At 49.6% G+C, this 12,264-nt stretch overlaps 2 protein-coding genes across 3 annotated transcripts; both read right to left on the minus strand.

Annotated features, from left to right (window-relative positions):
• Positions 1–326: 326 nt before the first annotated feature.
• On the minus strand, positions 327–4,785 carry LOC100383320 (Glutamate--tRNA ligase cytoplasmic). Of its 2 annotated transcripts, XM_008646515.3 has the most exons (8): positions 4,564–4,785; positions 4,298–4,466; positions 4,031–4,196; positions 3,272–3,368; positions 3,023–3,176; positions 1,862–2,937; positions 1,270–1,734; positions 355–795 (listed from the first exon to the last, which is right to left on the minus strand). In XM_008646515.3, exons 3-8 carry the CDS (start codon positions 4,165–4,167, stop codon positions 577–579), a joined length of 2,148 nt encoding a protein of 715 aa, XP_008644737.1. In that variant the 5' UTR covers positions 4,168–4,196; positions 4,298–4,466; positions 4,564–4,785; the 3' UTR covers positions 355–576. The 2 variants fall into 2 exon arrangements, with proteins under 2 accessions (NP_001348926.1, XP_008644737.1); NM_001361997.1 differs by lacking the exon at positions 4,298–4,466 and having other exon boundaries at positions 327–795; positions 4,564–4,725.
• A 1,929-nt stretch (positions 4,786–6,714) lies between these two features.
• On the minus strand, positions 6,715–8,214 carry LOC100277637 (uncharacterized). The gene is made up of 2 exons (NM_001151149.2): positions 7,300–8,214; positions 6,715–7,153 (listed from the first exon to the last, which is right to left on the minus strand). Exons 1-2 carry the CDS (start codon positions 8,020–8,022, stop codon positions 6,848–6,850), a joined length of 1,029 nt encoding a protein of 342 aa, NP_001144621.2. The 5' UTR covers positions 8,023–8,214; the 3' UTR covers positions 6,715–6,847.
• Between the last annotated feature and the right edge of the window lie 4,050 nt (positions 8,215–12,264).

The following is a 12,264-nucleotide window of genomic DNA, read 5'->3' on the forward strand; positions in this document are numbered from 1 at the left end:
TCTATTAATTCCTGGCAAGTGATCTTTACCTTTTAGTAAAAACATGCTTGTCTATATATCTACAATATAGTGTGTATTTTATCGACTAAGCTCAACTAATCGACGACTAGTCACCTTATTGTCACCTTATTGGTGCTCAGACGACTAGAGTCGACTTACCGACTTTAAAACCTTGCTTGAACCCCTCGAGCAAATACAGCAAGGCCAACTTGGTCATCCCAACCTTAGGGTCCCCACATGCATTTACTCATCACAGCTACATACCATGCCCGTCCATGATTGATTAATACCTGGGCAAAAGAAAATAGCAGCCGACGCAGTAAAAATAATCTAACGGCAAAATAACGAAGGCCCTGCTAGAGAAGTATAGGAATATTCAAGCGCAGGTAAAAGTATCATAGACCAAAATCAAAATGGCTGCTCTGCTTGGTTGGCAGGATATGCCTCTGGCCATCTAGCGGTGAAAGACATCCACCGCGAGTAAAGCCTAATCACAGTACAATATTAAAGTGTACAATGCAACAATACTCATCGCCAACTCAGGAATTCCATGTGCCCAAAAGGTGGTCACCATGCCTAGCTAAGCGAGGCCTGCTGCCTGCCATCTGGGATCGCAAACAGGACCACCGGTTTGGACGATCTGATAAAAGGGGCATCACACCTATAGTAGCCTTTCCTCTCGAGCTGTATGACCTCTCCACGCTTGATGTTCCTCATGTTCGCATCTCCAAGGGCTGGGATTTCCCGTCGAGTGCAAGGGTTGAGATTGTCGAGGAAGTCCTCGTCTTCCTCTAGCTGCCAGATGCCACCAACAGAATAGTTCAACATTAATTTGCCAAGGAACAGGGAGTCTTTCTAAGTAAAACTTAACAAGGAATCCTCCTAAGTCTAATTTGGAGGCAGACATTGCATTCACTCCAACAATGTCCATTCTAAGGATTCAACATACTTATATAAAAAAAGATTCAAGATAGATTCTCTTGCAGCATCACTTAGAAATCAAGGGGAGACCTTGTGAATGCAACTGCAGTTTTGCTGCATATCTAGAAGATAAAATGCCGTAGAAATCAGCATGCAATTTGATTCAGTGCAGCATAGTCTTCTACATACAAGACAATGCACAAGTCACATTATAACATGTAAATATGTCATCTAATTCTATGATCAAACTGATCAAGAAACATGGACACTCATGCACAAAATGGTATATTTGGGCATCACAGCGCTAGTACAAAGCATAAGCAATCAATAAAGAGAGCATACAATTACCTTTTTCTTGCTGATGAGGTAATCAAATTCAACCAATGAAAGGGGAACTAGCTCCTCTATATCTGCTAGCCATGTGATCTTCAATTTTGTTGTTTTCACAGACCCCTCAAGATGCAGTTCTCCAACTAGTTCAGTAATTACTCCACTCTCCACCTTGATCTCTTTAACAATAGCATTCCCCCAATCCATAAGGGTTACTTCCTCACCCTTGCTAATAGCTGCCGCATCAGCATAATCGAGCCAAATTCTGTTGGCAAAGGTTGTAGCCTTCTTTCCAGCACCCTCAAATTTCTTATGTCTTGGTAAAATTCGAACAAATGGCTCCTCTGGACCATTTGTAAGAGTAAAGATGACACGCTGGTCTTTTAGCACAGCAGTATGCCTTGCGCACACTGGATCAATTATCTTCTTGTTGATTGTCCAGAGTTTATCCCATTCCATGAGATTCAGATTTTTTGAAGCACCCTTCAACAACAAAAAAATATATAGTTTCAAAAAATAAAAAATGGGTATGAAATATGGATATGAAATCAGGAATAAACAATCAGGAAATATGAAGGTAAAGCAAGAGCACATTAGCACAAAGGTGTACCTGTTGGAGTATAAACTGTATCAATGCATCAACCTTCAAGCCCCGACGTACTATGCCTTGGACAGTGGGAAAACGTGGGTCTGTCCAATCTTCGACCTTCTTGTTTTGTACAAACCAAAGAAGCTTTCGCTTGCTTAGAAGAGTGTAAACCATATTCAATCGGCTGAATTCATAAATTTCCACTCTCCTCAACCCCATGTCTTGAAGAATTCGATAATATTGTGCATTTCTGTCATGATATTCACTGGAACGAAGAGCATGGGTTACCCCCTCCAATGCATCGACAAATGGGCACGCAAAGTCATATGTTGGATAGACCTTGTACTTCGAACCAACACGATGGTGTGGATCAGTATTACAGCGGTAGTAAACAGGATCCCTGAGTGACTTGTTAGGATCCTGCATGTCAAGTTTACCCCGTACACAGCACTGCATGCCCCTTTCAGTTCCATTAACCATCTCTTTCCATAATGAGAGATTTTCCTCCACGGTATTATTTCTGCACCTTGACTCAATACCGTCCATCCTCTCTTTCCTCATTTGCTCCTTTGGTGTGTCATCAATATATGCTTTACCCTGCTTTATCAAACTCTCAGCCATTTCCATTAGCTTTGGGAAATAATCAGATGTGTATGTGACAGCATCATATTTGATCCCCAACGTCTCAATATCTTTCAAAAGATTCTCAACAAACTCATTGCTTTCTTTTGAAGGGTTTGTGTCATCAAATCGAACTATTAAGCGCCCTTGATATCTTTCAGCAAAGTATTTGTTCAATAGTGCAGCCTTTGCATGCCCAATATGGAGGTAACCACTAGGCTCTGGGGCAAAACGAACGCAGACTTTCCCAACTTTTGCACCAGGGAGATCAACTTCTGGAGCTGATGGGTCCTTTGAGTCATGTACCTTCTCCTTAAGGCTAGGTGCAGGAGATTTTCCAATACCTCGTTTCCCAACAAATGCAGCCACAACTTCGTTCAGTGCCTCTTTGTATTCTGAATCTATGCTGTTGAACCAGCGAACAAGATTTTGGTATTTCTTTGATTTCCTTAGACTCTCCCACCGCTGACCAATTCCTAAAGAAAAATGATGCAGCAAGTTAAACATTGCATTGCCTAGAGCCAGACTGAAATAAGAATGGTGAACAATCCCACAGCTTACCAGCAAGATTTGACCAAACTGCAATGTCAGCAATTGTCAGGCCATGACCAACCAGAAAGGTCCGGGAGGCCAAGAATCCATCAACAAATAAGCATGCATTTTCAAATTCAGAGCCTGAAAGGAAGGTGGGGGCATATTCAAGCCATTCAACAACCTACAAGTTTATTGACAGCAGCCATTTAGAATTTAGGATATCAAAATAGTCAGGACAATAAGTAACTTATTGAAAAGCAGTTGATGGCAACATACATGCCCAAACTCAATATCATTCTTTCCAGATAAGGAGGCAATTGATGCACCTCTAGCAATGTAGAGGATGATTGGGTTGACACCATGGAGTGATTCTCTATACACAAACACAAACGGTTGAATGAGAAATTATATAAACTCCCAAATGGTGAGTCAAATCAAATAGAAATACATGAAATGAAACTAGATAAAAACAAATCGCACTCAATTATCTGGAAAATTACATATTGACACATTCAGTATCAGGGATTGCCATTACAAAGTTGCAGACCCGCAAGAAACAGGTACAAAATAGCAAAGTAGATGTCATATTAGATATACTCCTGCCCTGAGGATGATAGTAAACTGTGTGAAACACAATAGCTGTTGCAGCAATAATTTGTGGACAACTAACAGTGCAATAGTGCATCAGCCATCTCTAGCTCCAAGCAACAACCCGAGGTTGCCATTAGCAGCATCCCCACCCGTATGAACTGTCCCAAAGCTAACTATGATACAAGTGGTATGCTGCTTGCAGCAATTGACCAAAGAGACATTTTAATAAGGGAAACAGAGCATATACCTGAGCAGGGGCAAAGCTACATGTTACCTTGTGGATGCACATGCACCCCACAAAAATCCACCAAAAATCAGTTATGATAGTCAAATTTTCAGCATATATGCATCACCCACATATCATCCCTATGCACCCACAAGGAAGGTGCACCCCCCATATATTTGCTCTCGCCACTGTACCTGAGAAGAAGAGCAAAGACTTACCCAGAAGCAAACTGTAGGGTGGGTGCCGAGCCAGCAGCGAGGCTATGATTGATGGTTAGGGGTAGACCCACAATCTTTGCAGCACAAATTATCGAAATTGGTGGGCTGTCCTTGGAGAATGACAAAGCTGCCTCCATTGATCTTTTTTCTTAAAAATGGTAGGAACCTGAAACCAGCAGAAATCGACACATAGGCCAGCACAGTGTGAACAATTTAGGATAAACTAAATTACATTAGAATCAAGGTATGCCAGTTCAAGTATGATACAAGCAGTAGAAACTTCAAGTGTTTCACAAAATTATCTTCACAATTTGACAAAGCGGCCTTTCATGGCTGTGGAACCAAGGGCGACCCAGTAAATGACATGGGTGTACACATCTACCCAGATTGAAACAACCGAATTTTGTAGGCTTAATACATGCCCATACACCTTTACCTAGATCAGATCCAAATAGAAATGGTAAGTTAGGGTTTGTTGGGTGCTCGGTTTTGCACAGCAGGAAGGAAAGCCAAGGCCCAAAGGGTGGGCGTACCTTGTGGCGCTCGTCGACAACGAAGAGCCCGAAGACGGCGTAGGGCAGCAGCGACGGCCGCCCAGTCGTCGCCAAGAGGGAGATAGAGGGAGTGCGCACACTGGATACCGGCTAGCCGCCGCCGAAGGCAGGGTTACCACCGGCGCGGATTGGTAAAGTTACTGGTGACTAGTGAGTTGTGACTTGCCCGGATGGCCGGACGAACCCTTCAGTGTCTAGCACTACACAGATCTCTGCATGAGCGACGTGCTGGGCTTCTGTATTGGGCGCACTGTCGCATTGGACCGGGCCGTCTGGCCAGGCCTATCAGGCCTTATCGCCCGCATAGGGTTTGTTGCAAGCAGAACCTATCATCCGTGGCTATAAACGAATTTTAAATTTTTTAGTATAAAATTTTAAAGTCACTGTAGAAACTTACTTTATAGATTCAGGATAAGTTGTTTTTTCAGCTTTCATACTCTTAGTTAATATTCATAAAATAATTAGAGAATCACTACTCAAAAATGTTATCCTGATCCTCTAATTATCAGCTTTCATCCTCTATTTCTATGTCTATATACTCCTCCTCCGTATCTATACTGATCAACCGCTTGCATGCAGTCTGACTGAATAGAGCAGACGATGCTATGCTCTTCAAAGCGTCAAAGGAGAGCTTTTGCAGCAAGTCTAGCGAAACTGACTTCAAGGTGAAGCATATATGGCATGCTCTTCGTCATTAGCCCAAGTGGTGCGCACGATGACGACGTCCAGGGGCGGATCCAGAATTTTTCTATGACCTGGGCCAAATCTACCAAATTTTCTTTCCTTTATTTTATATTAGCTATTTTATGCCGTATTAAATAGAGACTTATATAGAGTTACATGGATCAAGCCCCGGGCCACGGATCGGGTGGCCCGGGGTGTAGATCCGACACTGATGACGTCTCCAACTACGCGAGCGAAAGGTCCAATCTCACCTTGAACGGCGATTATAGCTCCACATCACAGGATAGTGTCTGACCATCACATCATATTGACCATGATAGAGCACGAGATCAACACAAAAGGGAAGAGACGAACAACGAGTAACAACTAGTCTCCTGCATTGGAGAAAAACATGTTGAACAAGCTCTATAAGGCTAGGAAGAGGATAACTTAACCAAAATTATTTGAGTAATTCACCAAGTTGTTGGATTGCTCGGCCACCGATATAAACGATGACATGAAAAGAGTCCATAAGTTGATCTTAAAAGGTTGACCAAACAATGAAAATTAGATTATAGATAATAGAAGAAAAGGTATAAGAGGAAGATGACGATGAGTAACAGTAATGAATTAGTTTTTTTTACGAAATATGTAGCTTTTAACTTTTTTAATATTTTCCTATTTATTTTCTGTTTGAATTATGTAAATTTTTAGTTCATTGTGTGATCCAGTGATTTTAAATAAAATATTATATTATATTTTAAATAACGTTCTATGAAAGAAAAAGATTACGCGGCGTTAAGATGACTGCAGCTAATAAAGCTTGATCATGATCAAGGGTGTGTTTGGTTTGGCTTTTGGCTTTGGCTTTTGCCCCCTAAAAGCCAAAAGCCAACCAAAGGGCTGGATCCAGGAAGCAGCTTTTTCTAAAAGCCGACTTTCTCGTAGTGCAAAACTGAAAGCACCCCTAGACCTGCTTTTAGTGGCTTTTGGATGGAACTGTGAAAACATATATCGAAGAAATTTTAACGACTTTTAGTGGTTTCCACCAAACGATTTTTAGCTTTTTAACAGCACACAACCTACAACAGCTTTTTCCATAGCTCACAGCCCACAGCAACTTTTTTCACAGCCACAGCCCAACCAAACAGACCCTTAGTATGATTGGTTGTGCGGTCGATAACTGATATAACAGTCGGTGCACTGGATCGACCTTTGCGGGCATAGCATATTCACGCCCTCCAAATCGCATATCGAGTGAAAAATCATGCAGGTGAACAATGTCACCGCACTTGCCAGGTTCAACGCATATGTAGAAGCGCGGGGAGAGAGATAATCCAATGCAATGCGACAGGCGACAGCCACCAGCATGTATCGGTTGAACCGATTGAGCCTGTGTCTGTGTAGTACTAGTAGACGAACTCGCTCGCAAAATCATCGCGTGGCTACACGGCGCTATGGAATCTGTTTGCTCAGAAAGAGAGTTCGCGAGTAGTATTATTGGTATGCTACTACAGACAGAGACGAGCAGAGGCCACTGTCACGCTCCATTTCGACTGCGGAGGAACCGCTCTCGAGACTCGTGAGATGGCGAGAGAGTTCAGGTTGTTGCCGTCGCCGAAGCCAGAGACGAGTGCGCCGGCTGAGCGAAGGCCGCGTAGCTGAGCGCGTCGGCGCCGCCCTCCTCGTCGTCCGTGTCCCACAGGAACGCGGCGTGCGCGGCGAGCACGTGGCTGTTCTGCGGGGACGCCTTGGCCGCCCGCTCGAAGTAGCTGGAGGCGCGGTCCTCGTCGCGGTGCACCTCCCAGACCAGCTTGGCGTACTCCGACAGGAGCTCGCCGTCGTCGGGGTCGGCGAGGATCGCGCGGGAGTAGTACTCGTCTGCCCTCCTGTAGTCCCCTTTCACCTGAGATCCAATCCAATGCGCAGCGCAGGTAGGTGCCGCCGTCAGAAGAAGAATTAAAAATTTTGTATACGAGATCTGCGCGTCGTCCAAAACTCCAAATTGACGGTAGAAGGCGAGAAGGAGATGCTGCTGCTGCTGCTGCTTGCCTGGTACAGGAACTGTGCGTAGTTCCTGAGAAAGAGGCCGTTGCAGGGGTCCTCCTCGATCATCTTCTTGTAGTGCGTCTCGATGCCGGAGCGGTCCCCTCCGTTCCCCGACGTCACCAAATTCCCGCCGCCGCCGCCGCTCCCGCTGCCGTCGCTGCCGCCGAACCCGCCGCCGCCGTCGGCGCTGAGGAGGCCCGAGCCGAGGCGGTCGATGCCGAGGCCCCTGGCCAGGAACAGCGGGTGCTCCTGCGAGTAGGCGCCGCCGGCAAAGCTGAACTGGCCGAAGCGCAGCTCCCGCTCCACCTCGTACGCGTCTTCGTCGTCGTCGTCTTCCTCCTCTTCGTCGTCGGTGGACGCATGCGGGCCCCTGAACGACTGGATGGTCTCGAGCGGCACCGGCCGCGCCCGTGGCGCGCCCTTGCCGGACGGCGGGAGGAGAAGGTGGTGGTGGTCGTGGTCGTCCGCGCGGCCGCCGGCCAGAGACGCGAGGTTGTCCTCGGAGCACGTGCGGCGCATGCCGGCGCCGGCGCCGCGGCTGCGCGAGCGCTCGTGGTCGGACCCGGACCCGGGCCCGCCCAGGTGGCAGGAGATGGGCGGCGCGTGGTAGGCGGCCGACGCCGGCGACTCGGCGAAGTGCACGGCCGGGGAGGAGACCGCCGGCGAGTGGCAGCCGGAAGGGTGCAGCGCGCCGAGGACCGGCGTGGAGGCGCTCCTCACGAGCATCGTGGCGGGCTGGTGGCTGCTTGTTCCTCGCTAGCCTAGGCTCCCTCGACGTAACCACTGGACGCCGGCACGCGCTCGCGGTGGTCAGTGTGATCCTGATCCGGAGGCCGGAGCTTTGCTTGCAATTGCAGAGGTGGGGTGAAAGAGGGATGAGGTGAGCTTGCCGCGCGATGCTGCTACCGCAGTGCCGCTGCGGCGTTTGCTCGTTAACCATAGCATGTGCTCGGGTTTTAACTCCTGCGGTAGCCGCGGCACATCACCTGACACCTGCATGCGTGCACGGGAACAGCAGGCGTGTGTGTGTGGCGTCGGGTTGTTCCGTTGCCGAGCTCGCTGCCGCGTCGGGCCACTGCTTTGCTGGATGGGCTCGCCTACGGCTGAGGGAACGGCCTCACCTTTCCACCTCGTTCTCTGGTGTCGTTTTCTTCCTCCGCTTTTGTTTCCTCCTTCCTTTTGCAAAGACGGGGACGGGGGCAGCCGATGGGTACGCTACAGTGGATTCACGTGATTTACGCCAGCGAGGGGGTCCGTCGTCGTCCTCCTCTCCTTGGCGAGTGGCGCGCCTCGTGATTTTTATCGGCTCACCTCTATCATCATTGCAGGCTTCAGCGTTCGTCGTCCTCCGTCCGCGTCGGTCAGGCTGGGTCTCGCGAGTCGGCAGACGGCAGGCTCAAAAACCGCGTCTACCAGGAGGAATAGGAATACAAGAGACGTGCGCCTAATCATCCCTGTCTCTCTGTTTCCTGTTACTTTGATTGGCTGATTGCTCAGTCACGAACGTTGATATTTCTGCCGCCGAAACGCACGCATGTCGAGCGACGTGGGCACGGAAGGGAAGGAGAAAGGGAATTAACATTTGTCTATGCAGCATGTCATAAAACTCTCTCGTCTCCTACAAAACTAAGACTTTCGGGTTATAATATATCTAAATTACGTTTGTTTGGTTTAACTTTTTCTGACAAGTTTTTTTTTAAATATGTCCGTGAGACAATCTAGGTATCATAAGGATTACGTACATATAAAGATAAAAATATCCATAGGATTTAGGATTTAGAAAGTGACAGATTTCTATTATTACAACGACTCGATCTATTTGTGTTCGTGTGGATTTTGGATGGTTTTTTATCAAATCGATTTTTATAGAATCAGGCTAAAAAACTGAGCTTTTGACAGTCCGCAGTAGCTTTTGATGGCCAGAAGATGAGAAACATAAAACAAACAGGGTCATTATATAATCTAGCGCAAATAATACGGCGGGTAAACAAGCACCTAGATTATAAGTTCATATTATATAATATAAAGCATATCTCTACTACTCTATAAGAGTCTAATGTAGACCATCCGAAGTCCCGAACATCGTGGCTCTGCCTCCCCATGGCGCATAGGACCCACCACGCGCTCCCACCCCCGTCATACGTCCACACTCCATCGGGCGCTCCCCGCTCCCGACCAAATCGAACCCTGGTTGTTAAGTGCATGTACAACCGAGAGGCGTCTCTTAGCAGAAGAGACAACTAAAAGACTGTATAGTACAATGGACAATCTCTTGATCTTGTCTTTTAATAAATGCATCATGTGTTGTTGAATTAAAACATGCTTGATCAATTGTGCATGTGAATTTCGTATGCGAAGATGTATTGTTTCTAAACTCACCAGATACACTATGGATATTACTCAGGATCAGTACTGTTGGAGAGGAAATTCTCCGGCCGGGTGGCGGAACGCACCCGCCCTAAATCCTAAGATGAGGAGGGGCCTAAGCGTTTTGCCTGTCTACTAAGTGATGAACGAACACAAGAACACACAAGGGTTTAGAGTGGTTCGGGCCACCGGAGCGTAATACCCTACTCCACTGTGTGATGTATTGAGCTTGAGAGCTTGTATGAACTTGTGAGCCTGAGCTGGGTCTAAGTGTGTCTGAGTCTCGTAACGTTGCGTACCTCCCCTTTTATAGCTAAAGGGGGGCACGTACAAGGGTGCTGAGCCCCAACATGCGGGCCCAGGGACATAACGGATATAATACTTGGAGCAACTGATCCTGGTCGCCAATGCAATCTTCTTGCGCCCTGATATCCGTGGTCTGCATAGCATTGGCGTGCAGCGGAAGCTTCCCTGGCTACGTACGAGTGATGATGAGTACATCGTATGCCGCAGCACGGGCGTACTGTCCGCCACCGGAGTGGATGGGCACGTTGCTTGCAAGATGGCCTGGATGCCACCCGTCAGCAGAGTGGACATGGCACATTTAATACTGAGGTGGCACAACGCTTGTCAGTGGAGTAACCAGAGCGCATTTAATGCTGAGGCGGCACATCACCTGCCAGTGGAGTAGACAGGGCACATTTAATGCTGAGGCGACACATCACCTGCCAATTTGGCAGGCGGCGCGCCTTACCCGCAATAAATGCGAGCGGCCTAGAGGCCTTACGTCCGGCTCCGCCCATTGGCTTACGTCACGAGCAGCTGGCCACATGGCAGCATCGGGTCTCCGCCTGAGCGGGGAGCAGAGGCGTACGCAATATGGTCTGGGCACGTGTCGGCTCCGGACCCCTGCCTGGCCTTGATTAAGGTCCGGGTACTCCTTCTCCTAGAATCCCGGGACCTTGTTGTGAGTGACCTGGGCCCCACACAGGGAGGTCCGAGACCCATCTCGGGGGTCTAGTCTGTACTCGCGGAGGTCCTGGACCCTGCCCGGAGGTTCGGGCCGTGTATCCAGGGGTCCGGTATTTTCCCGCGGGGGTTCGGACCCAATGTTGACACCATGGAGTATATTGTCTCCCCGGCCACGTGGTGGCCCCGGTGCTGCCCACGTGGCGGGGTCAGGCGCTGTTTGCCACGTGGCTAGAGGCAGTCGCATGGACTCCGCGCCTTCACACTGTAGTAAGGGGTACCCCTGATTTAGGTTACCGATAGTGGCCCTCGGGCCCGCCTCAGGGGAGGAAATGAGCCTACAGGTGGGGCCAAAGCTTGATTGGCGATTGGCACGCTGCTTCTGTGCGCTTGCTGACACAATTACTGCCAGTCCGCATCTAGTCACGCCAACTGTCACGCCTGTCCCCGCGGCTGACTGACCCGTGGTCTCCGCACTTGATGGTTTTGCTGAGCCACGCGCGGGGTACCTCGATCCCGCTGCATTGGTTTTGAAAGTTCACCTTTTTTGTCCTTTGCGGCGGCCCTGAGGGGGCGCAGTACTGGCGCGAGCGGCGGTTCGACTTCTCTGCACCCAGGGGCCGGCGCCCAAGGAGGATGACTCATGGGCCCGGGCCCCCGTGTCAGAGACTGGGCTGTTGGTTTCGACGGGGATGAAGAGGCGTGGCGGTTCGCTCCTCGCATGGCGGTTCGCCTTCTTCACACACGGAGGCCGACACCCAAGGAGAATGACTCGTGGACCCAGGCCCCCGTGTCAGAGGTTGGTCCACTGCTTTCGGCGGGGATGAAGAGGCGCGGCGGTTCGCTCCTTGCGTGGCGGTTCGCCCTCTTCGCACACGGAGACCGACGCCCAAGGAGTATGACACGTGGGCCCGGGCCCCCATGCCAGGGGCTGGGTCACCTTGGCGCGCGTCGGACGAGATCTTCTGTGACGCTTCAGGGCGTCAGTGGGGGAATCTTTCTTTAAAAGGGGATTCCCCCGAGTGCGGTAGCCATTCTCATTACTCGCAGCGCCCTTTCGCCCTTGAGTTCTCCGCGCTCTTCTGCCGTCGTAGCCGCCATGGCTTTGCTAGACCCTCTCGAGCGCCTCCAGCCCGAGGTGGCACTCAACTTGGTGCGCAACCTGCCTGGATGGGGTGTGCCAGCGTTCGCCGGAAGGATCCGTGTCGGTGCCTCTCCTCACGGCGATCTCGCCGCCGGAGAGTTCGTGCTCTTCGTCTCCAACCTCCCCAGCGGGTTGTCGCTGCCGATCTCGTCTTTCTTCGTGTTGCTGCTGGAGGAGCTCGGCCTCCAACCTCAGCACTTCACACCCTGCTTCATCCTTCTGGCAGCCATCATCGCCTACCTCTACAAGATGTCTGTGGGGGCGACGCTTCTTCCTCCAGCATTCGGCTTCAAGGATGTTCATCAGCCTTGCGGAGGTGGAGAGCGAGTTGAGCTGCGGCTCCATCTTTCACGTGAGCTTCACCAGTGCCTCATGGTACACCACCATGAACTGGTCTAGCTCCAACTCCGTCGGGTGGGAAGCGAGCCGAGCTGCGGCTCCATCTCTTTGGCTTTGATGGCTTCGGTGCCGCCTCCAATGGTGACCGC

Source organism: Zea mays, chromosome 1 (genome assembly GCF_902167145.1).
Source record: "Zea mays cultivar B73 chromosome 1, Zm-B73-REFERENCE-NAM-5.0, whole genome shotgun sequence".
NCBI lineage: Eukaryota > Viridiplantae > Streptophyta > Magnoliopsida > Poales > Poaceae > Zea > Zea mays.